This window comes from Polyodon spathula, chromosome 10 (assembly GCF_017654505.1).
Source record: "Polyodon spathula isolate WHYD16114869_AA chromosome 10, ASM1765450v1, whole genome shotgun sequence".
NCBI lineage: Eukaryota > Metazoa > Chordata > Actinopteri > Acipenseriformes > Polyodontidae > Polyodon > Polyodon spathula.
The window spans coordinates 38,272,233-38,297,172 of NC_054543.1; the positions used below are offsets into that span (position 1 = coordinate 38,272,233).

General features: G+C 36.5%; 1 protein-coding gene across 1 annotated transcript; it reads left to right on the top strand.

The window, feature by feature from the left end:
* The first annotated feature begins 3,570 nt into the window (after positions 1 to 3,570).
* Positions 3,571 to 24,180, top strand: LOC121321542 (dipeptidyl peptidase 4-like). The gene is made up of 26 exons (XM_041260535.1): positions 3,571 to 4,111; positions 4,488 to 4,572; positions 9,995 to 10,090; positions 11,456 to 11,550; positions 11,632 to 11,706; positions 11,846 to 11,898; positions 12,946 to 13,015; positions 13,152 to 13,272; positions 14,073 to 14,227; positions 15,207 to 15,304; positions 15,774 to 15,909; positions 16,050 to 16,094; positions 16,271 to 16,375; positions 16,759 to 16,823; positions 17,613 to 17,666; positions 18,005 to 18,129; positions 18,545 to 18,589; positions 18,950 to 19,048; positions 19,323 to 19,392; positions 19,910 to 20,104; positions 20,606 to 20,660; positions 20,812 to 20,911; positions 21,487 to 21,551; positions 21,830 to 21,902; positions 22,486 to 22,559; positions 23,197 to 24,180. Exons 1-26 carry the CDS (start codon positions 4,106 to 4,108, stop codon positions 23,293 to 23,295), a joined length of 2,259 nt encoding a protein of 752 aa, XP_041116469.1. The 5' UTR covers positions 3,571 to 4,105; the 3' UTR covers positions 23,296 to 24,180.
* The last annotated feature ends 760 nt before the right edge of the window (positions 24,181 to 24,940 follow it).

Below are 24,940 nucleotides of genomic sequence, written 5' to 3' on the forward strand. Positions count from 1 at the left end.
GACTGCAAAGCACGACTAGGAGTGTAGGTGGTAACTAACTCAGAAATGTGAGAAGGAGAGGTACCTCTATTGGCTTTAAAAGTCAGCAGCAGTACTTTGTAGTCAATGCGGTATTTGACCGGTAACCATGTAATGATTTCAGTATAGGGGTTATGTGACCACCAGAGCAAGACCTCGTCAGCACCCTAGCTGCAGAATTCTGAACATACTGGAGCTTTTGAAGGGTATTCTTTGACACCCCAGTAAGTAAGACATTACAATAGTCAAGCCTGGAGGATACAAACACATGGACAAGCTTTTCTGCAGCAGACAGCGACATGTCCTTTAGATGGAAAAAGGACATCTTGGTAATAACATGTGGCTCAAAGGTTAAGCTAGGGTCAAAAAATGACCCCCAGGTTTCTCATTTTAGAACAAAACTCCGTTAGCACCCCATCAATGGTAATGATTTGACAACTGGATTTCCGCAAGATCCAGCAAGTTCATGTATGCGGACGACATCTGCTGTGCCACTCAAGCCCAAGCTTTCGAAGAACTTGAAGAGCGTCTCAACATCGATATGGCAATCTTATCCGACGACTCCAACCAAGCATCACAAAAACTGTCTCAGCAGTTTTTCACCTGCACAATGCAAGTGCTTCACGGGAACTGACTGTAGTCTTAGATGGTAAACGGCTTAAGTGTGACCACAGCCCAATTTACCTCAGTGTTACCCTGGATCGTTCACTGACCTTCCACGACCACCTGATAAAGACAGGCGAAAGTCTGCGCACAAAACAACTTGCTGAGTATGTTCGCCGGCATATCATGGGGAGCACAAACACCGGTCCTCCGGTCCACAGCCCTTGCTCTCTGCTACTCAACAGCTGAGTACTGTGCCCCAGTCTGGTGTCGCAGTTCGCATGCAAAGAAGATTGACACTCAGCTGAACTCTGCAATGCAGACCATCTCCGGCACTTTTCGCTCAACTCCGGTCCAGTGGCTGCCAGTGCTGAGCAACATCACACCTCCACACATTCGGCGCAAGGAAGCAGTGGTCAAAATCGTCAACAAGATCCAGGATAACCTGGCACTACCATTGCATGACTTTATCCTCCATCCACCAAAGGTGCGTCTGGAAACTAAACGCCCAGTCTGGCTGTCACTTCCTGACCCTGATTGGTCATCAACAAGAGGAGTGGTTCCAGAGCGACACTGGCAACCAATTCCTCATTACTGACCCAACAGACCGCCCGCCCGGCTTCGACCTGCCACGCCAAGATTGGACTTTACTCAATCGCTATCGTACTGGTCACGGTCGGTGTGCAGCATGTCTTTATGACTGGGGCCTCGTAGACAGCCCACTCTGCTCATGTGGGCAGAAACAGACAGTGCTTCACGTTGTGGAGGACTGCCCGCTGACAAGTTTCCCGGGTGGACTCTGTGTTTTACATACAGCTGTTGATTCAGCAGTTGCTTGGCTGCGCAAGAACAGCACACGCTAAGAAGAAGAAGAAGTTATCAACTTTGTCCAGCATTGTTTAAAGTTTAAGGTACAGCAGCAAAGCCAGTTTTTTACATAGACATTTTGCATTTTAATTCTATATCATATATATTTTTTCCTATAAAACTATTAATTCAGTCAATGTAAAAAAGTTTACCATACATTATTTGTTTAGCAGACACCTTTATCCAAGGCAAATTAGAGACTAGGATGGGTAAGCTATGCATTAGCTGCAGAGTCACTTACACCAACGTCTCACCTGAAAGACAACAAAGCACAAGAAGGTTAAGTGACTTGCTCAGTGCCACACAGTGAGTGAGCAGGGACTTTCTGGTTACAAGCCCTTTTCTTTACCCATCAGTCCACACAGCCTCCTAGCAACAATATGCTGTTCTGTTATACATAAAATCAAATTACCGCAATGGCGTTTAGTAGTTATAGTACAGTATTCTTTTAAAGATAAGTTAAAGATACTTTTAAAGATTAGTTTTTGTCTAGATTTTTCTGAAATTACTGTAAAACTACAAAAAAAAAAAAAAAAAACAATACCCAGTTTATTACTTGTTGGATTTAAACTTCTCACTGGTGTCCTGGTCTGACTTCATTTAACATCTGTGAATAATGTGTTTTTATGGCTGTGATTTAGCATTTTGGTGATAAGATAAAATGTATAAGATTGATAAGAGTCATGCAATTGTCAGGCTCATAAAAACCTGTTCAACATTAATGAAGAAAAAAAAAAGTTTCCATGTGTTTTTGTGGTAACAGCAATTATGTCACAATCGTTTGGGCCGCTCAAGCATTTTTCCAGAGCATAGCCAGCAGCAAATGAAATGTCCCAAATAATTATGAATTGTGTCACATGTGTTCTCTGTATGTTCTACATGTATTTTTTCTAGCATATCTGCATGCATCTATAGTGGGTTAGCAGATTGCACCTATAACAGAACAGTATATTGTTGATTGCTCAGAAAGAAACCCTAAATCAGCAAAACAGCAGTATTATTATTATTCTTTTTTTTTTTAATGTAAGCACTTATAAATTGGACCACTTTAGGGTTACTTGCTGTGAAATACTGTATAACAAGCAGATAGTTCAGTCAAAGTATGCCTTGATTTATTCCAAATCTCCAGGCAAATAAGAAAAAGCGTTCCATTAGTAACCAGTGGGAGGCATTATGATCACATTGCAGTCAGCTGGATGTAGTTAGTCCATGGTGAAGAATTCTGGTTTAGTTATGGTTTCATACAGCCACCCATGAAAAAACAAGGATCAGCAAGACATAAAGCAAAATGCTGAGTGGAAAGGAAAGAATGTCACTTATGTCTTGCATAGAACTTTGATTACCTTAAGTTGCAAATCCCTTTTAGTACTTGAATTCTCTGCATCAACCAAACATAACCCTTGTATTTTTATTTATTTATTTATTTATTTATTTTCTATTGTGCCTCACCAGCAATGTATAGTAACAAATATTGGCTAGTGGGTTACTTGGGAGTTCTGGTTTCAGGTGATCAGAGGTATTTAATAACCTATATGTGCCTTTCAGACTATGCAAAATTAAGGGGTGCTGCAATACATATTGATCTTTTGTCTCTCTCGATCACAAATGATCCTGCCAGTAATGTTTTGTAGCATCTCATAAGAACATCGAATATTCAGGTAGGGTCTGAATTCAGTTCAAAACCTTTTAGTCATTCTATAATCGGAAAGTTGATGGCTTTATATATTTAAGCTGCTGCAACACATTATTTGTCATTATTTTCTTTTAAATTCTGTTAATTTTTGTTTTGGGATGGTTTATCATATTTGTCTCTATAGTCGAATTTAAATGTTGGCAACAGCTTTTCCTCATAACTTGGTAAACAAGATGTAAGTGTAGATGTTTAAAATGCCTTACTATAGAATTGAATTATTAAGATGTAATAGAATTGCTTTCCTAAAAAAAAAAAAAAAAAAAAAAAAAAACTCATGCCTTGCCTACTGTAACGCACACAGGGTTCCAAAAGTGTTAGCCCATGATCACTAGTTATTTTTTTTTTACAAACTGTAGACACCCCTTCATTTTTTTTTTAATAAACTCAAACTATTATTATTGATGATGAAGTCACACGTATTTTGAATGACAGTACTTTTTTTTTAGGTAAACAGTGAGGTGAATGCAAAACTGTTATCACAACCGTTGTGCCCCATTCTTAATGAAACTTATACAGTAACTAACTCTATCCCCTAGCTTACACAATTGACCGCATCTGTGCGGCTGGTGGTAGTTTCTCTAAACGTTTCTTTAAATATGCCCCGATTTATTAAGTCCCATACAGAAATCGCAAATTATTGCACTTTAGAGGACTTTAATCTGCACTTTACTTTATGATCTCCCTTTCGCTGATAGTTTGATTAATATTTAACCAACGGTAATACAATTTAAAAATAGACTTCTAAAAACTTTTGATATACAGTCTCAATGACTCTGAGCAAAGTGTAGACGCCTCTGTCCCTCCACCACCAAGTCAGCGATCCTGGGATTCATCAGACCCAGAAGTGCGTTGTTTCAGCAGTGAAAATACGGATCAGGGTCCGGCAAAAAAAATTTAAAAAAAAGAAAAAGAAAAAAAACAAACATGAAGGTAAATAACATTACTGCTGTTTTCTCTTGCTGTTATAACTGCACTAAATGTAATACATCGATGGTTAAATTACTGTACACTACGCGCTCTTAAGTTGCATGCAAAAAGGTTAACCCTGCGCATATACATGTTTCTACTAATATTCATAATGTGGTCTTCAAAGTTTCCTTGATAAAATAGTGGCTTTATTATAAGAATGTTCTGTTTCTGTGTTGTGTTTAATAATAAACCTATGTAATGACTAAATAGCTGATTAAACATATAAACATAAATAAAACATTTCTGCATTGTATTTTATAATTTTCTATGAACCAGTAACGGTATACTGTAAGTGTGCATTTTTGTAAAGTTCCCCCTTTTTGCTCTGGTTTCCTAGACAGTTTGCAAAGTGTTGTTGGGGGTGGCTGTGAGTGCTGTCGTCGTCAGTTTGATAACGATCCCCTCAGTACTGCTAACAAACAGTAAGTTGTGTAATTGGTTCACTGTTTAACATTTAGGAATTCATGTTTTAATTTTCTTGAATATGTTGTAAACATGGAATAGATAACACTATGTAACACCATTTTTGTTCCTGGGTAGTAAGTGTTATTTCCTAATTGCATATGCCTCAAAAGTATAGAAAATGGCTATTATTATTTGCTTTTGTGACCAGGACAGTGATATTTTGAAATTTACCTATTTCCAATGAGAAAACGGTCTTCTCGTTCACATAAAGTCAGAAAAAAACAACATATGAATCCAAATTAACATGTATTTATACTAAAGTAATACAAAAATGACTACAAAAGATTTAGAAGTGAGTAATTTTTCGGGATTTACGATTATACTGTAAATCACTCACAAATCAGCCCCCAAATGTAGTCTCCCATCATGTTCTCGTTATACTGTCCTTGGTAGCGGCGTTCAAAGTCCAGTATATCCTGGTGGAAGCGCTCGCCTTGCTCCTCCGAGTACGCTCCCATGTTCTCCTTGAATTTATCAAGATGAGCATCAAGGATATGGACTTTGAGGGACATCCTACAGCCCATTGTGCCGTAGTTCTTCACCAGAGTCTCAACGAGCTCCACATAGTTTTCGGCCTTGTGATTGCCCAGGAAGCCCCGAACCACTGCGACAAAGCTGTTCCAAGCCGCTTTCTCCTTACTAGTGAGCTTCTTGGGGAATTCATTGCACTCCAGGATCTTTTTTATCTGTGATAAAACGACGAAGACACCGGCTTTGACTTGCCTCAGCTTAGGGAAGAAGTCTTGAAGGTACTTGAAAGCTGCCGACTCCTTATCTAGAGCTCTGACAAATTGTTTCATAAGGCCCAATTTAATGTGCAGTGGTGGCATCAGCACCTTCCGGGGGTCCACCAGTGGCTCCCACTTGACGTTGTTCCTCCCCACAGAGAACACGGTCCGCTGTGGCCAGTGGTAGTGCGCTTTGGTGTCCCTGCTGTCCCAAAGGCAAAGATAGCAGGGAAACTTGGTAAAAACCGCCTTGGAGACCCATCAGGAATGCCACCATTGCAGTCTCTTGATGCCATCTCAGAAAAATGCAGATATGTATCCACTTAGGCAGCTGGAACTAAACTGAACTGGTTGGCTTAAGGCCCCTGTATTTATACTACTATGTATATTACTGGAAAGTTCTAGAAAGTTCTAGAAGTTACTCCAAGTTTACTCAGCACTGAATCTATCTGGAATGTTCAGGAAAATAGGTAAATTTCAAAATATCACTGCCCTGGTCACAAAAGCAAAGTTTGTGGGGAATAGTAGCCATTTTCTATACTTTTGAGGCATAAGCAATTAGGAAATAACACTTACTACCCAGGAACCAAAAAAAAATAATACATTTGTTACACGGTGTAATATAATTACTTTATTATGTATATGTTAATTTGTGTTGTGCACAATCTGAAGGAGAATTGCATGTTCCCTTTCAATTCGAAGACGACCACCACCAGATAGGTGTGGGATATTCCTGCCCTTCGGGTAAAAGGTATTGCTGAGCTCACTATACCAGAGCTGCCAAAAGGCCCCTTCCCATGATGACGCCCTCAGTCCCGCCTACTGAGGGAATACAACCGTCACTCATAGGAAGATCCTCCTCTTTTTCCATCTCAAGACAGTATGGTAAGACCTCTGTGTTGAGATGAGTGTGTTGACAAAAAAGATCTTCTCGAGTTGGCTGTATTACCCTTGCATTCGTGCTGAAAGCTGACTTGCCACTTTCCTGGAATCAGTGACTTAAAAAAGACCTTTATTGCCTTTCTGTCTTTCAGCAACATCCCTGCTTGTCATATGTGAGCGACTGTCTGTACAGTCATCCGTGAATGATTGTCTATTCTTTCTGAGAGTACATGTGTCCTCCGTGGGGCAAGGCCTTGCCACATCCCCGCTGTCAAGTAGTTCTGCCTGCACAGACCCGCTGCTACAGTGATTAGGGCCTTGTACGAAAGGTGTACTCTCCCTCCCTTTGCTATCTTTCCGTGTTTTGCTGTCTGCTTAAAGTCGCCCACCACGGCTTCTGCCTTGCGTCAAGCCCCCCGTCCCCAGAGCATGCTATGTGCTGACCAGGTGTGTGTGTGTGGGTTGACCACGCGGTAGGGTAGGCACCTTGCGTAGCGGCCTTCCCAGGGTTGCAGTACCGTGACGCTGGCAGAGCCCATGAGATAATTCTCCTGAGAGTACAAGTGTTCTCCTCTGGGCTAGGCTTTGCCGTATCCCCACTGTCGACCTACCCTTCCAGCCGATTTCTCCTCTACAGGGCCAGGCCTTGCCGCAATTCTGTTGTCGAGTAGTTCTGCCGGCTACAAGCCCGCCACTGCGGTGAGTCGGGTCTTGTACAGAAGGTGTACTTTCTCTCCCTCCTCTATCTCGTTGCTCAAGTGCTTAGAGTAGTGACAGACGGTGCCAGCGTCTCTACAGTAGTGCACAATAACGCTACACGGTACGTGGTGCATTTAGTGCACATGTGCTAGTACCTCTACCATTCTGGTGCAATTACGCACAGTATGCAGTTCACATAGTGTATGGTACCTGGTACACTCTGCGCTTGAGACGCACAGTACAAGCAATACACGTGGTGCATGTTGCGCTAGTTGTGTAGACACTACTCAACCTAGTGTATAGCTCACAGTGCTGCACAGTAACCAGTGTAAACAGGGTACTCGTTGTGCATGGTGCTCAGCATACACGGCACACACGGTGTACGTAGTGCACAGTGCTCACGTAAACTGGTACTACTGCTCATAAGGTGCTGCACTGTACACGATGAGCAGTGTTAATACCGTTGCTGCAACACTAGTGGATGTACACACTACAGAAACACTTACGAGTGTTCAACAACGTGTAAGCAGTGCTTCAGTGCAAATGCACAAAGCCAGGCCTATGTTGGGGTCCCATCCCTGTACGGCCTACACGTAGTGTTTACAGTACTCTGTGCGCACGGCGCTCAGTAGGCAGGTGTCTAGTACGTCAGTGCGCATAGCCTCCTTGGGTGCTCGGTGCATGAGGTGCCTCGTTGCCCTCTGCCTGTAGACTGTGCTCCACTCCACTGTAGGCTATGTGCTGCCCCGGTCCTGTGACTACACGTAGTCCAGGCTAAACACCCCTGAGAGCTACAATGCTGTGTTTACTCTTTTTCTGTGTAACAGCCTACATCACGTTGCAATTACAGTCTGCTTAAAACCTTACAGCGCTCACTGTTTTGAGTTTTCCTCTGCTATTGCAGTTTAAAAAGAAAAAGAGATGCATGATCCTCCACCAGACCCTTGCTCTGCCGTGCCCCACTGTGGAGTTGACTCTGCTGGACTGCTTCAGCCCTTCCTCTCGGTGCGCTTAAAAATTTCAGTTCACCCGCGTTGCCGTGGTGTCTGTGGTACTACCCTCACAGCTTGCTGTTATGTGCTTTTATGTGTGGTTTTATTTCACTGCCTTGCAGTTTAGAAATAAAAATAATACAAGCATGATTCTCCACTGGGACCCAGCTCTGCTGGCCCTGCTGCTGAGTGGCTTCCATCGGCTCGTTTCAGCCCGCCTAATTGACGTGCTGTTTTTAAAAACTGCTATTTTATCCTCACAACCTTGCTGTTGTGTGTGTATGTGTATATGTGTTTTCTTTACTGCCCTGTAGTTTAAAAAGAAAATGTAGTATGATTTCCACCGGGATCCAGCTCTGCTGCGCCCTGCTGTTGAGTTTCATACGCCGGCTTGTTTCAGCCTGCATACTCTATGGGCTGGGAAGACAAGACAAAATGAGTTACCCATGTTCCATGGTGACTGTTATTTTTTACCCACACAGCTTGCTGTGGTGTATGTGTGTATTTGTTTCTTTACTGCCTTGCAGTTAGAAATAAGTAAATAATAAGCGTGATTCTTCCACGGGAACCCAGCTCTGCTGTGTCCCACTGTTGAGTTGAATCCGCCAGCTTGTTTCAGCCCGCCTACTTGGCACACCGTTTACAAAAACAAAACAGTCACACGCGCTGCTGTGGCGACTGCTATTTTACCCTCACAACTTGCTGTTGTGTGTGTGTGTGTGTATATGTGTTTTTCTTTACTGCCTTGCAGTTTATAAAGACAAAGTAATAGCAGCATAATTCCTCCACCGGGACCCAGCTCTGGATAGTCATCAGAAGCTGAAAACGTTTTAGAACACTCTTGTAACAGTATGTTTCAGGCAGGAAAAATAACATTTGTTAGTTGCTTAGTATGGAATAGGGCTTTGCTGTCTAATAAGATGGAATGCATTGGCAGTCAGTTGCAGGACAGCAAACAGCAACATGAATGACATTACTCAGGAATGGAGGGATTACTAAACCAGACTACTAGACATGTGACCCTCTTTAACCCTTTCAGTTGAGGGAATTCAGTTTCAGAGTCTGCTGGAGCAGCTTTGACTGAAAGAATGATTGCTGCTTTTTATGTCAATAAGAACCACAGTAATAAGTTACATTTAGTATTTATTTATTTATTTGTTATATTTAACTTCACCCTTACATTACCTTTAAGAGGGTAAAAATAACTAAAGCCATAAATACATTCTATCAGATCTTGAAAATGTTCTAAAATGCAGGTCAACATGCTAACCACAAAACCCTTAATGACTTCAATATGAATGGCACAGTCAATTCAATGCAGAAGGAGATCCAAATATGACTTTCCTGCCTGCTACAAGGTGTATATTGTAGTGTAGTGACCAAAGCCCGGACTGGATAAACTGTGGATTCATACGTCATGTTCAGGGCTGAGGGCTAGTTTTATCTCTTCCTACATATCTGTGATAAAAAAAAAAAAAAGATTTCTGTTCTTAGTATGTGTACTTTCAAGATTATTTCAGCAACTCTGAGGCCCTTCATCTGATAGCTATAAACTTGTGCAACTTCCTCTGGGTGTACAGCACTTTGCTTCAGAATATTTAACAGAGAAATGTCAGTACCTCTCAAAATGTTTTAGTTGGCAAGTATTTATTAAGCAACAAACTCTATATTTGAAACAGTTGTAGCAGCACACTATCAATAGATTGCTTAAATCCTGTTGTTGAATTTAAAAAAGGGCTGATTTAAAAATAAATTTAAACTTGCCTTTGATACTCCTGAATACCCTCACAGAGTGAACCACTTTTATACTTCTCCTCCGGGATACAGAAAATTAGGACTGTACACAAAATGCTAGCATTTTAAAGATATTGGGATTCTGACTTTATATCACTTTTGTTTAACTGTAAACCAAATTGTGAAATGCACTCCATACTACAAAATACTTAGTTTTACTGTTCAACATACAGTACATTCATACAATTTGATATGGAGTCTGCATTATTATTATTATTATTATTATTATTATTATTATTATTATTGAACATTTAGATTTAAGCATAACCTGTTTTGTTTTTTAGAAAACATGGAAAATAACCCTCGCAAGAACTTCACATTGGCAGAGTATTTTAATGATACCATCAGGTACAAGACATATTACCTGCGATGGATATCAGGTAACAAAATGATTGAACTTATTATGTTTTTTTTTTTGTGTCTGTGAACATTCATAGGGACAGATAAAACATATTGGTTTGACATGAAACAAATGATGTGAATTTCCAGTAATATTATCAAGTGTTGTGCACTTCCATTTGTCATATATGTATCAAATGTGTTGTTCACTGTACACATGCTTTATGATGTCTGGCACTACCCTAGGTTAAAGCAATCTATGTTTGCACGCCTTGTTCTCAGTGTTGCACTGCCTCACCAGGAGGAATTTCCTGAAAGTAAGGCATAAAAACTGCTACCTTTTCTTTGGACCTAGTGCAGTAATTTTATTTTTCAAAACAGGTAAGATTTATGGAATGATTTTGTTAGCTACAATTGCTTTAACATTTGTCAATGTGGTACTGTAGGTTATTCTATGTAGTTTGGTACAACATGTTGGCTCAACATACAGTAGGCTTACTAAAACACTGTGACATATCACATTATCGCATCATGAAGTGCACGGTACAAATCCATCCATAACATTACGTTCAATGTTTTTTTTTTTTTTTTTACCCCTACCATATAGAGGGGATACCTGCACCATTTTATTTCATATGGTGTAGTTGTCATATTCGTCTATTCAGCCCTGTAGTCTATTTGTTCATGGAATTCTTACATAGAAGTCTGTGTGGTCCAGTGGTTTAAGAAACAGGCTTGTAACCAGCAGGTACTAGGTTCAAATCCTAGCTCAGCCACTCACTCATTGTGTGACCCTAAATAAGTTGTTTGTGCTCTGTCTCCTGGGGTGAGATGTTGTTGTAAGTGACTCTGCAGCTGAGGCATAGTTCACACACCCTTTGTGATGGTGGTCCACTATGAAAGGTGATATATAAAGATGATTATTATTATTACTGACATTAAAACCTTCTAAGAAAAGTTTTATTTTAAAAGACAGATCGTCTTTATATACTGATCTTCTTACGTCATTGCTTCAGGGACATTTCTGGGGTGTGATTTCTCAGAATGCGTACTGTACGTTATTACACTTATTAACCATAGTAGTCTCAATAGACGTGGGGTCCATCTTTGTGATTTCATTGACAGTGTTCATTTATTCTACACCATTTCTCAATAGTTCCTGTATCTTTCTGGATTCACTGGGTCACAAAACACTCTGGGGTTCTATTCACAAAGCTTCAATTACTTATTTCACTTATATGAAGTGTGTTTTGATTCAATCCATTTATCCTAAAATCCTTTGCTATAAACACAGCTGAACTGTCATCCATTTTGTACAACATTGCACTTGAATACTATAATTGGTTCAAGTAAACAACTTTCCATTGATGTGAAAGGAATTGAAATATTTTTTTTCTATTTTTTAGAAAGTGAATATCTGCATAAAAATAAAGAGGGAAACGTTCTGCTTCACAATGTCGAGACAAATAAGAGCGAAACATTTTTGTCCAGTGACACATTTGTGAGTATTCATTCAATATGTATTCAATATATGTTCATTTAAAATAAATATTTGTATTAAGTTTGTTTCTTCTGTTTTTAGGCTCGTGTAGAAGCCAACGATTATTTTGTGTCTGTTGATCGGAAATTTGTGTGCTTGGAAAGCAATTACTCAAAGGTAAAATTCAATATAAAAAGTTGGTCTTTATTAGGCAATGTCATACATTGTTCAATATACATTTAAGTGTTTGATAGGAAGTTGAATTTGAGTAATCTGTCATGTAAAAATAACAGTTGGTCTGTGACTTGCTTTACAGCTATGGAGACATTCATACACGGCTTCATACAGTATTTATGATCTGGACAAAAAGTAAGTTTCTACATCCTCTTTATTACTTGAATAAACTTCCCATGAGATGTTTTTGAAAACATTACATGATAACATGACTCAAAGGTTGTACCTTAAAGAATTGATGAATATGAATTGAAGAGTTGCAGTTCCTGGGGAGAGGAGTAACGGAATCAAACCAGATACATCCATTGAGTAATTGGGTGATAGGCCCTGCTTCAGAATCATTTTAGGATCTGGATATACTTTACAATAGGTATTACACATATGGTTGCATAGTTATTGTACAAAATAAACATTTTATGTTATGGTTATTATACATCATATAACAAATAATTATAAAATTATATCCTATATATATATTATATATATATATATATATATATATATATATATATATATATATATATATATATACACACACACACACACACACATACACACACACACACACACACACGGTTGTGTATTTACAGTGTCTTACCATGTAACAACGTGTCATGTTTTACCTAGGATCTTTATGTTTAATTAAACTGTTCTTTACTATTTTTTTTTTGGTATTCTATTTTGTCATTGTTGTGGTGAACATGTAGTTAAGTACAAACCTCCCAACCTCCCTGCACAATGTGAGACAGCAGCCGAGTCTCCTGATTAATACTCACAATGGAGCTCATGTGTCTCCATTACTATAGACCCATAAGCTTTTGGATTTTGAATGGATAACTGTGGGGGGAAAGCAACATATTTTGTTTGGAATTAGTATTAAGATCACTTCACTGGTCAACTTTAAAGGCAAAGCTTGCAATAAAGGAGAGCATTTGGAGAGTGTGGGATGATACCCTGAATATGAGAGGTTGGGAGGTATGTTCAGATCTGATGAATAGAGTTCTGACATTGTTTTTGTTCCCCAAGGGGAAAAGTATAATATATATATATATATTATATTATATATATATATATTATATATTATATATATATATATATTATATATATAGGGAACGGTAATCTGTGGTTTATTTTATTACTAAATTTAAAAAATAAATTTTTCTTTTTATTTTTTTTATTTAGGGATTTTGTGGAAGCCAGTCTACCACAAGAAATCCAATACATAGCGTGGTCTCCCGTCGGACACAAACTGGCAAGTGAAACCTGCCCATTTTAAAATTGTTACATATGTATGTTACTGCATGTGTCTTAACAGATAGTGGATAAGTATTTCATTAAATGTTTTTTTTTTTTTTTTTTTTTTTGTATCTTTTTAAATCACTTAACAGGCATACGTTTGGAAAAACAATGTTTATTTAAAGTCTGACCCAAGTGGACAACCTGTTAAAGTAACAACCGATGGAGAAGAAAATAAAATTCTCAATGGTATTCCTGATTGGGTGTATGAGGGTAGGTAAATACTGATTATGAGATGAAAAATGACAAGGTTTGTAAACTAGATTTCTTTCCCTGTAAATAACTGTAAACATTCTGTATTGTAAGCCAAGCTACTGTTCAGAAGTGCAGGTGGCATGAAGCAAGAGGGGCCATTATTATCAGACCACTAATGAACATGTAGGCCTGTTCACTTGTATCTGACACATAACTCAGTTTCTAACAGTTTATATGAATGTGTTTTGTTATACAGTATTTGACAGAATTGGATTGCAATATTATTTCCAATGTTGGCTATAATTTTGCAGAGCTGACCAATATGATAAGCCTACAAATACATATATAAAATGTACTATTAATTGTCTTCATTTACTTACATTTTAACTTAGGGTAGCCACAGTGTCTTTGGGGGTTCTGTATTATAGCAACACTAAGTAGTATCTGATAAAGCGAACTGTCTGACATGCTGTCCTCTTTCCTGACCTGAATGCTGTCTGTTCTTGATGTAATGGTAGTAATCAATCAAAAATTACCTAGCTGGAGTAGGTAAATGTCGAACACAATTGCTGGTTGCTACACCTTTGTTTTCTGAAGTTGACATTATTTGCAGCAACTTTACACTCCATAATCAAACACATAGCACTCCAAACATAACTACATGTATGCAACATTTCTGTGATATATATATATATATGTGTGTGTGTGTGTAAGGGTATATGACATTAACCATTTAACTCCTTTACCCAAGCTGTGGATTTGCATTTCCTTTTCAAAATAAAGTATGTTTAATTCTGCTTAAAATTGTATTTCTGCAGAGGAAATGTTCTCATCAAACAATGCCATGTGGTGGTCTCCAACCGGAACATTTCTAGCTTATGCACAGTTTAATGATACAGAGGTGGACAATATTGAGTACTCATTTTACGGAGAAGGACAGTACCCAAATACAGTACATATTCCATATCCCAAGGTATGATGCATTACTGAAATCCTTAAAATGCCTATACAGTGGGCCTCCCGAGTGGCACATCTGGTAAAGGATTGCAGGGTGCACCCTATAGCCAGGCTATTCCACTGCCGACCATGGACGGAGCTCCCAGGGGGCGGTGCACAATTTGGCCAGGGTGTCCTCGGCTCACCGCGCACCAGCGCCCCCTGTAGACTGGCTGGCTCCTGTGGACTTGCCCGTAAGCTGCCCAGAGCTGCGTTGTCCTCCGACACGATAGCTCTGGGTTGGCTGCATGGCGGGCCTACAGAGTGAAAGTAAAAGCAGTCGGCTAATGGCACACCCTTCGGGGGACAGTGTGTGTTTGTATTCACCGCTCCCGAGTCAGCGCAGGGGAGGTAGCAGTGAGCTGAGCTTAAAATACAATTGGATATGTCACATTGGGAGAATAGTGTGATAAAATTAATTGGCGACTACGAAATTAAAAAATAAATAAATATAAGGTCTATACATAAAATAACAGTTTATAATGTATTGAAATTGCTGTGTACGGCGCATCAGACTAGTTCAGTGAAATGAATTACTATCGCTGGTTCATATTGCTGTTTTACTAGCTTAAGGGCATCCCAAGGTCTTGTCTTAATATTGTGTAAAAGAGTGATCTTTATAAGTGTTAACTGGTGAGATAGCACCTACAGGGACACACATGTCCAGTTGACATTTTCTATCTTTCAGTAAAAAAAAACTAATCAGGGAGAACAGAAGTTTAATGTCAAAATACATCTATCAAGGCGATATTGTACAGAAAAAAAAGATCACACCTGTAGAATTTAATAGTAGACTGGATTCAGGGTCATTTAAAGTGTTTTCATTGTAGATGTGTCAGAAATTGATACAAATTCTACCATATTGGATACGTTGATGAATAATAGATTGAGTTGAAGTCAGAAATTGAATGCTGACTCTTGTTTTTTAATGTTATGGTTTGTCTTCTTATATTTAGGCGGGCTCTACCATTCCTACAGCAAAGTTATTTGTCGTAGACACAGCTAACACTTCACAAATCACAAGAGTTCTTGTACCACCTACAGTAGGTTTAAGGTACAGTGCATTAACATTCCTTTGTCAAGAAATACTAAAATACACTTAATTAAATGACAAACGTTTCGACCAGAAGTATTTTTTTAATATCGTCGAACCATTTGTCATTTTAGTTCTTATCTATTGTACTTTATTTTAGTACTTTTTAATTCAGCACTGACAGTTGTTTATTACTTATGGAAGATGTATCTGTTATCAGCATATAGACAAATAAATAAAGAGATCAGCGAATGAAGCTTAAACTCAAAAAGACCTACTGCAAGATTACATTTAATTGTGGTGTTATAGTACCAAATTAACAAAACTATGAGAAATGCATGCAGTTATGTAATGATAACACTGCTGAACATCAGTGATCTTTATCACAGTGGTTCTTGGCTTAAAGATGGTTATATGCTGGCACTGCACCTGCACACTACAGTATGTATATTTAAAGCATCTTTTTAACATATTTTTTGTAATTTTGTAGAGACCACTATTTATGTACTGTCACATGGGTGACTGATGAACGCATTGCAGTACAATGGTCAAAAAGGGAGCAGAACTATACTACCTTAGCAATCTGTGATTACCAAACCAACCTAAACAAATGGAATTGTCCAACGGTACGTTACTTTTACTATTGCTAATGCACTACTATTGACACAAATTGTAATTTACCAAAATAATTAAAAACAACAAAAAGAGAGAAAAATAATGAAACACAAACCAATGTTACATAAATTAATGTATTTTGTATTTTTAGACTCAACAACATGTTGAAGAAAGTAAAACTGGCTGGATTGGTCATGTAAGTGGAATAATTGATTAAATACAAGAATAAGACATTTATTTAATTTATCAACTTCTGAGAGTCTGTGCGCCCAGCCCTAGTCCCCCATCCCTTCTTGAGCAAGACTGTTTCTAATTAAAAAAAACATGCATTACTGATGTCATTGTAATATCATATGTATTTTCCACTTTCAGTTTCAGCCATTAGAACCCTTCTTTGCAGCAGACAACATGAGTTTCTACAAGATATACAGCAACGAAGAAGGATATAAACACATTCATCTTGTAAATGGGACATCAGTAAGTGCCTTTCATTTTTACACTTTTGGAGAGAGTTCACAATATTGTGTATTCCCAACCATATGAAGGTTGACGGTAAAATAAAATTATTTTAACTGTATAAAACTTGCAAGAAATGAATGATCAAATATTATTTTATTACATGTATGACACTTATTCAGATGTATTATTACTTTATAACACAACATGTCATTAAAATGTTACTGTAATGAACTGATGTTCCTTATGTATAGTAATTAAAAACATTAATAATGCTATAGATGTTTTATAAGCGGCTCTGTAAAGTTGTGGCCCCAGTGTCTTAGATGGTAAACCCATAGGAATCACAGTGTAAGTAGCCAGGCAAATGTGTACAACATGACTTTCTTTGATTTTTGCAACAGCGTACAGCCATTACATCAGGAACGTGGGAAGTCATATACATATCAAAACTAACACAAGATGCACTGTAAGTATTTATTTAAAAAGGAGAATGCTGGTTATGCATGGTACCTACTATTTTCACAATTGTCCTTCTATTTATTTATTTTTTTTATTTTTTGAAACTTGGTGTTGAAATTAAATATGAAGTACAATAAAGCACTCGAGACTGAAATTATACCACAAATCACACATGGCAGTCTATAGTGTAGTGTCTGCCAAGATCACAGCCTAATGCCCTAGGGTAACCAGCATGTTCCAGTTTAAAAGTTTATTATAGCCTGTAATATTGCCCATGCGGAAATTTCCAATGCATGGAGCCTGTGTGCAGCGTCTTGACTTACATAAAGAGACTAGGCTGCTTTCAAGTACATTTTAGGAGGATAAGCTTTTGATGATGTTCAGTATATGTAAAGAGCAACAAATACACATACCTGGTACTATTATGAATGTGCTAAGTAGATCCATAATCTTTTTTTAAGTTTATACTGTGACAGTGCTGCAGTGAGTACAGCATGTTATTTCATTTTTTTAACAATGTGAAAAACAAGTCTGTTTATATTTGTTATCATTATGTTACATAAAACTGAATAAGAATTAAGCATTTTCAATAAGAAAAACAAGGTAATTACATAGGACTAACAATTAGCTTAAATGAAAGGTCAAATTCTACCATGCTGTAAAAAAGCTAATCTCTTATGGTGCCTTCAAGGCCGTTCACACAGGTTACATCAAGTGCGTTATACATGACACATTACATAATGGCAAAAATATTGTGTGGTTCAAGGTTCAAAAGTCATTCATTTTCTTTTTACAGATATTACGTTAGCAATGAATATGAAAAATTTCCAGGAGGCAGAAACCTATACAAGTAAGTTTTTTTTTTAACTCTTTAACATTTAAAATTATTAGAACTGGGACAAAAATATTAGTTTCTTAGGTCAAATACTGCATATATATAAAGAAAAAATAACACCAAACTGTGCACCAAAAGTTTTTGTGCTTCATTTAAAAATATATTTTGAAAATTGAAATAAAAGACAGTTGCATTAAGAAAAGAGATATACATAAATACTACTAATACTACTACTACTACTACTAATAATAATAATAAATAATAATAATAATAATAATAATAATAATAATAATAATAATAATAATAATATTCTTGAACTGATGTTTTATACTGTTTTCTGCTGTGGTTATTAGGTTTGATATTGGAAGCAGTCCCTCCTCTATAAAATGCATTACGTGCACTGTAAACCAGGACAGATGTCAATATAACTCGGCTTACTTCAGCAAAAATGCTAAATATTATCGTATGGATTGTTATGGTGAGTTAACTGTAAAACAAGTGATTCAGAATGATTACAACTGTGGTAACTGTATGTACCACATTAGAAGCCAAATATGAATGAATATCAAACTTTAAAAAGATAATACACTGATATGAATTATTAATTTTAACTAGACAACCGCATCACTTTAGAGTAAGCTATGTAACTTGCAATATAACAACTTTTATGTATTTTGAACACTTTAAATATCAAAATTGTAAGTAATGATGTGTGTCTATCTGATGAAGGTGGAGGCCAAAAACGTTGTAGCTATTATTCACATGGTGAATTTTCAGTTAATCAATGACTTTTTTCTTCATTATGTATAGATATATAATTTCATGTGTATCTAGTTCATAAAATACACTTGTAAAGCTATGAGTCACACCTAATTTCATCTAATTTTTAACAGGACCTGGATTACCTATTTTTAAACTTTACGATAATACCAATACAGGTATGGTATTTTTGGTATCTTTAATGTTCATTTTTACTATAGTAGCCTTTTGAATGTGTTGGTCAAGAGATACACAGTGTTTGCTCCACTGCCAAGTTTCGCTAACTCAGTTTGGTGTTGTTAATGCAGTCTATACAATTAATGATCAATATTATATTCAAGTGGTGCTGTAGCAATAGAGTAGTAACTGACTGAGTTTTATTCGCTCACAGTGGGTAAAAAAATGAACTTTAATTGGACAAAATGGTGCAAACTTTGTCCAGGAACAAAACATGTATGAATATGACTTGTGTTTTAAAATGGCATGCATTCTAAGTACTGTAAATATTGTAACATACTGTAATTTGATCACATTTTTAGAGATTAGGGTTCTTGAAGACAACAGCGCTTTGCTAAGCATTCTAGAGGAGTTTGCATTGCCAAGTACAGAGCATGGAACTATTAAGCTTGGCAATTTCAGTAAGTAAGATTTGTATGGTGTTTCAGAACCAGACTGCTATTTACAAGCTGTATGGCATCCATAACGTTAACACTTGTACAATCATAACATATATAAAATATTAAAAATAACATTAATTATTATCTTTATTATTGTAGTTTAGTTCCTGCTGGAATTTACAGTTATACCATTGTTCTCAAAGACAAAAAAAAATAAATAAAATGATATGCCTTTAAAATAGTAACAATGACTAATAGTGGTAAATGTAACAATAAATATATTTTCCCTCTGCAGAGCTTTGGTATCAAATGACATACCCACCTCTATTTGACAAATCTAAGAAATATCCTCTACTAATTGATGTGTGAGTACATGTGTATCTCTTACCTGTTAAAATACACTTCATCAGCAGAGAGTGGGGGGGGGGGGGGTGGGGGGGGGGGGGGGGGGGGGGGGGGGGGGGGGCAGGGGTTAATGATATGTCTAGGTAGTCAGTGTGGCAGAAACCGTCTTTACGTAAAAATTCCCCAGGGAAAGAAAAAGAAAATATACAGCCAGCCTTTCTGCATTGGTAGCATATAACAATTGTCCATCGAGAAGTCTATTAACTCAACCACTACCTGATCCAAATAAGATTTTTTTTATGTGTTAATTTATTTTACATAATAATTTAGGGTTATTTTTTATGCTACAGAGTTTTGCCTCTAAAGCAGGCCAATCCAGACAGTTGCAGTAGTTTTCGAATGTGCTCTAGTTAACTTAAGATTTTGGGACAGTGATCTTGATAATAAACTTGCTGCACCCTGCATTACTACTGGGACACTGAGTAAAGGTAATAGCATGCATATTTATATACTGTATTCATAAACTATATATTTCAGGTATGCTGGACCATGCAGTCAAAAAGTAGACAATCGCTTCAGACTCAGCTGGGCTACATACCTCGCAAGCACTGAGAAGATTATTGTTGCCAGTTTTGACGGGAGGGGAAGTGGTTACCAAGGTGATGAGATCATGCATGCAATATACCGAAAACTTGGGACATTAGAAGTAGAAGATCAGATTACAGCAGCAAGGTCAGTGAACCCCAATCACCCCTAGCAAACCAGTCAATGAGCGTATGCTGCTTACTTAATTCAAATAATGATTTATTATTAACGTCATTAATTACGTCATCAACAAGTATAAGGTGTGCTACGCGATGAGCCTTCTTAGCAATTAATATCTTACATTAACTTACATGGGAGTAGCTGGAGCTTTTCATCTATAGCATCTATTGTGTCTTTCATCTTTGAGATATTATCGCATATTCCAATTGAATAAAGTCATCTCGAACAGAGCAAAAGGGGAACCAGTAAAATTAGAAGAGTATGGGTTATAAATCCTTGGTTATCACTGTTGTAAGGATCTTATGTTTTAAAATGCACTGGTGAAACTGAATAAGAAAGCTTCTGTCATAGCTTTAGAGTACTGAAATACTAGACATAATAAGAATATGTGTTTGCAAGTTAAGGTAAATACTGTAATAAGGTAAATAAGGTAAGTACCTAACAAAAATATCTGTTCTTCTTGTTTAGAGAGTTTATAAATATGGGCTTTATTGACAAAGAAAGGATGGCCATTTGGGGATGGGTAAGTTGGCTCTTCTTTGTTGTGTTAATTTAAATAGAACATTGATATGTACTCCCATAGCAGATGCAGCAAGGTCAATATTTAAGATTAATATTGACTTTGTGATTCAGATCGAGACTACGTCACTGTATTAATACCTGTTTTCTTCTAGTCATATGGTGGATATGTTACATCTATGGTTCTTGGTTCTGGAAGTGGTGTGTTCAAGTGTGGCATGGCAGTAGCCCCTGTTTCTAAATGGGAATATTATGGTAGGCAAATCGTTTATTGAGAAAATAATATACAGTACAGCTATGGCCAAAAGTTTTGCGTCACCCTATATAATAAACTAATTTTGCTTCATAAAGTTGAATGAACCCTGCTGAATAATATTCCATTAACATATTGAATCACATGTTGCTTTGTAGTTTTCCATATACTTAACGAAAAAATGACAAAAATTGATAAAAATTGATAAATATGACATTTCGAAATCTAAGATAAAATGCTGTACTACTATTATGGCTTTTGGTAAACTTATATGATTTTGTAGTTTCTTTGATTACATGATGTTAAATAAAATATCTAAATTATGTACATATATATATATATATATATATATATATATATATATATATATATATATATATATATATATATATATATGTCTCAATCCCAAAACTTTTGGCCATATGCTACTTTGAGTAATACTTTGAAACTCATAGTGTTTCAAAGCCCCATTCTACTTAAAAAGAATATGTTTATTGATACCTTATCACTATACTTCTTCAATTAAAAAACAGTTACTTTCACAAATATGATGTTTCTATTTTAACTACATTTTCAGATTCTATGTATACCGAACGTTATATGGGTATGCCTGTTGCGTCAGACAATCTTCAAAACTATCTGGTAAGTTATTTATTTTCATTGTTGTTTTTGCATTGCTTTTTTTATAGAGCTTAAATAATTAAGATGAGTTATTTAATTAATTAAATAACTCATCTACACATTTAGTGAATTATACATCATGGCATGGTTCACATAACGTTCTGAAGGGAGCACAAACAAACAGTGAGGGACTCTAAACATTTATGAAAAAAACAAACTGTTTTGGCAAAAGAACACAAATGAATAATGTCGACTGGTTTTGATTGTAGCTTTTTTTGACTTGTTTGTTATTTCTGTAGAATTCCACTGTAACAAGCAGAGCAAAGCATTTCAAAACTGTTGATTATCTTCTTGTCCATGGAACTGCAGATGGTGAGTGTCAGTCTACACAAGTCAAATGTACATACGGTAATATTGCAGAGAAACCTTTTTATACTGAGCAAGCTAAAAGACATCTTGAATATCTTATACAGTATACGTCTTTGTATCAGACTGGTTTTGTGTACGTAATCTTCACTAACAGTTTCAATATTCTAATAATACGAGAGATGTCACCGATTCTGTTGATCTATACAGTGCAAGATCTTAATACCGCCATCATTTCAATCCTAAAATACTAACCTTTTCTACTGACAGATAAAGTATAGACTAACCTCAACTGTTGTATTATTTAAACTATGGTTCTATTTGGATTCACTAGTAATAGAGGATATGTCATGAAAAACCATGACTTTCAATACTTATATCATGAGCGGATGCATCAATAACAATCGGGCCTTTCAACAACTTTATTATCCTTCCACTGCTTACCGCCTTGTTTATTTTACTATAAATATATAGAAAATAACTATCATTAAGATAATAGTTTTTTTTTTACATACCATAGTTATTTCCAGTTGTCTCAAGAATTGTGTATTGTACATTAATATATATTTATTCTAATATTATCTTTTAGATAATGTGCATTTCCAGCAAGCTGCACAGATTTCAAAGGCACTTGTTGATGAACAAGTGGATTTCCAAGCAATGGTATTTTTTTAAATTCTTTCTAAAGTGAAACCATAGTGACTGCATTGTACCTGTGCAACACGCAACTGTGTCAGAGATGTTGGGATCTAAGGGGTGCTGATGAATACGATACTCCAGCTCATCCCTCATTTGAGGGTAAATCAGATGCATGTGAGGATGTTCACATACAATGCCCCAATATGCATGGGCATTGACTAGTACCAGGACATGCCAAAAGATGATGCCCTAATCAATATTCTGCCACTGGGAGCTTGGAAAGCTGCAGTGCCAGGATGCAATAAAGACAGGGGGCTCTAGTGTCTACCTCCATATTCGAAACCATCCATCCATCCTAAACAGTAGACAGTATATTTTTTTTCAATCATAAAAAAGTTCCTTGAAGTCATTCTTTGCGCCATTCAAGGCAAAGTGGCATGTTGCGTTTTGTAGAAGAGTTTTATACAGCGCTATCTGGCTAAATGTGCTTTTTTTTTTTAATTCTCTTTCAACTGTTCTGCTGGATATGAGTTGTCATTACTTTCACTGAAAGAATTGTTTCTATTGTTTGCAGTAACTGACTAAGGCAAAATAGAACAAAAATTGTCCTGTAATAAAATGACATGCCCTTAATGTGTTTTCTTTTTCTATTGTGTTTCAGTGGTATACAGACAAGGACCATGGGCTTGGAGGTTTAGCCAATAAACACGTCTACACGCATATGAGCCATTTCCTCAAGCAATGTTTTTCATTACACTAGTTTGTGTATACCTAATTAGGATTTTTTTATTATTATTATCATTCCTGTATTTCAGAAACATTTGAACATTTAACTAATACAAAATGTGTATTTGTGTTTTGTTTTTTATTACAGAATACAACCAATAGACTTTTTAATTTTGCTAGATTAAAAAATGCCAGTTATGAACAATTCCAACACTCATTCAGATTGCTGTAGTGAAGTAGTCTTTTGTGTTAAGTGGTTACCATGGGTTCCCTTTCAATCTCAAAATGTCAACCATTACGAGTTGGGAAATGACCCTCGTGTCACATGACCTGAGCACATATTTCAAAAGCTGCCTGATAGGCTCAGTGTGACTACGTGTCTGTTGCATTCCCGAACAAGACTCCACGTCACACAGCAACCTTCGCCATTCGATTCCTCACTCCAACCTGAGCAGACATATATTCACTTGCTCCGTTTTCGTGATAATCTCTTTCTCTTCGGAGACTGTTTTTGGTAAAATAATAATAATAAAAAAAAGTACATGGCTGTGTGTTTTTTGGCGGCAGAGAAGCAGCGACATTTAAATTATATTTTAATCCCATATATACCTAGATGATCCCAGGACACAGGATTGCTTACTGTCCCTAAGGTGTCAAAAAAGAACACAGGTGGTAGAGCATTTGGCTTCAGGGTCCCTGAATTATGGAATCAGCTGCCTGTTTCCGTAAGGGAGGCACCAACTGTTGCAGTTTTTAAAACATGACTGAAGACACACTTCTATAATCATTCACATCTTAATAATAAGTAATGTTTTTACCCTGTATTGTATTGCATTTTAATTGATTTTTCTATTAAATGTTTTAATGAGTGCTATTTCTTGTATAGTATCAATAATTATTGTTATATTGTACCTGTGAAGCGCCTATATCAAATAAAGATTGATTGATTGAAACTACAATTTGATCATATGTTACAAGACCTGTACATCAGTAAAACTATGTGGATGTTTTATATATATATATATATATATATATATATATATATATATATATATATATATATATATATATATATATGTTTTCAATGAATGTGTGATGCGTTTCATTGTAACAGCTTGTGTCAAATGAAAGCAACTTTTACTTTATTATTATATTATTATAATAATATTATTATATAAATTATTATTATTATTATTATTATTATTATTATCCAACTATTTTAAACACTAAATCGTAATATTTACAGTGCCATAAAAAGGAAACTTTGTAATACACTTTGAATTATATTTAAACAATACATCTTTGTCAATGTGTGGCAAGTTATGTAATTCGCACTGTCCATCAAAGCTAGAGGCAAACTCAGGATTAATAATTGTCATCTCAAGATTATGCAAAACCAGACTGTTTTTATTTGACTACATGATGAAACAACAATAAAGTGGTACAAAGTATACCTGAATTTAAAAAGATGTACGGCACTCACTGTAACAATATGTCTTCATAGAAGTATGAAAAAAATAAACTCAGGTCATCATAAAGATATGGACTGATATTTTTTTTTTTTATTTAAGCTGTGCATTATTTAAGAGCAGGGCTACCTATCCTGGAGGGCCATTCTATACCAGGTTTATCTTGAGAAAACAGCCTGCTTTAGGACCTTCCTGGAGGCCGCATTGGTA

Coding starts and splice junctions, on each gene's coding strand:
- LOC121321542 (XM_041260535.1), top strand. Junction 11,899..12,945: donor ATTTATGATCTGGACAAAAA/GTAAGTTTCTAC, acceptor TTTTTTATTTAG/GGATTTTGTGGAAGCCAGTC. Junction 18,130..18,544: donor TTATCGTATGGATTGTTATG/GTGAGTTAACTG, acceptor AATTTTTAACAG/GACCTGGATTACCTATTTTT.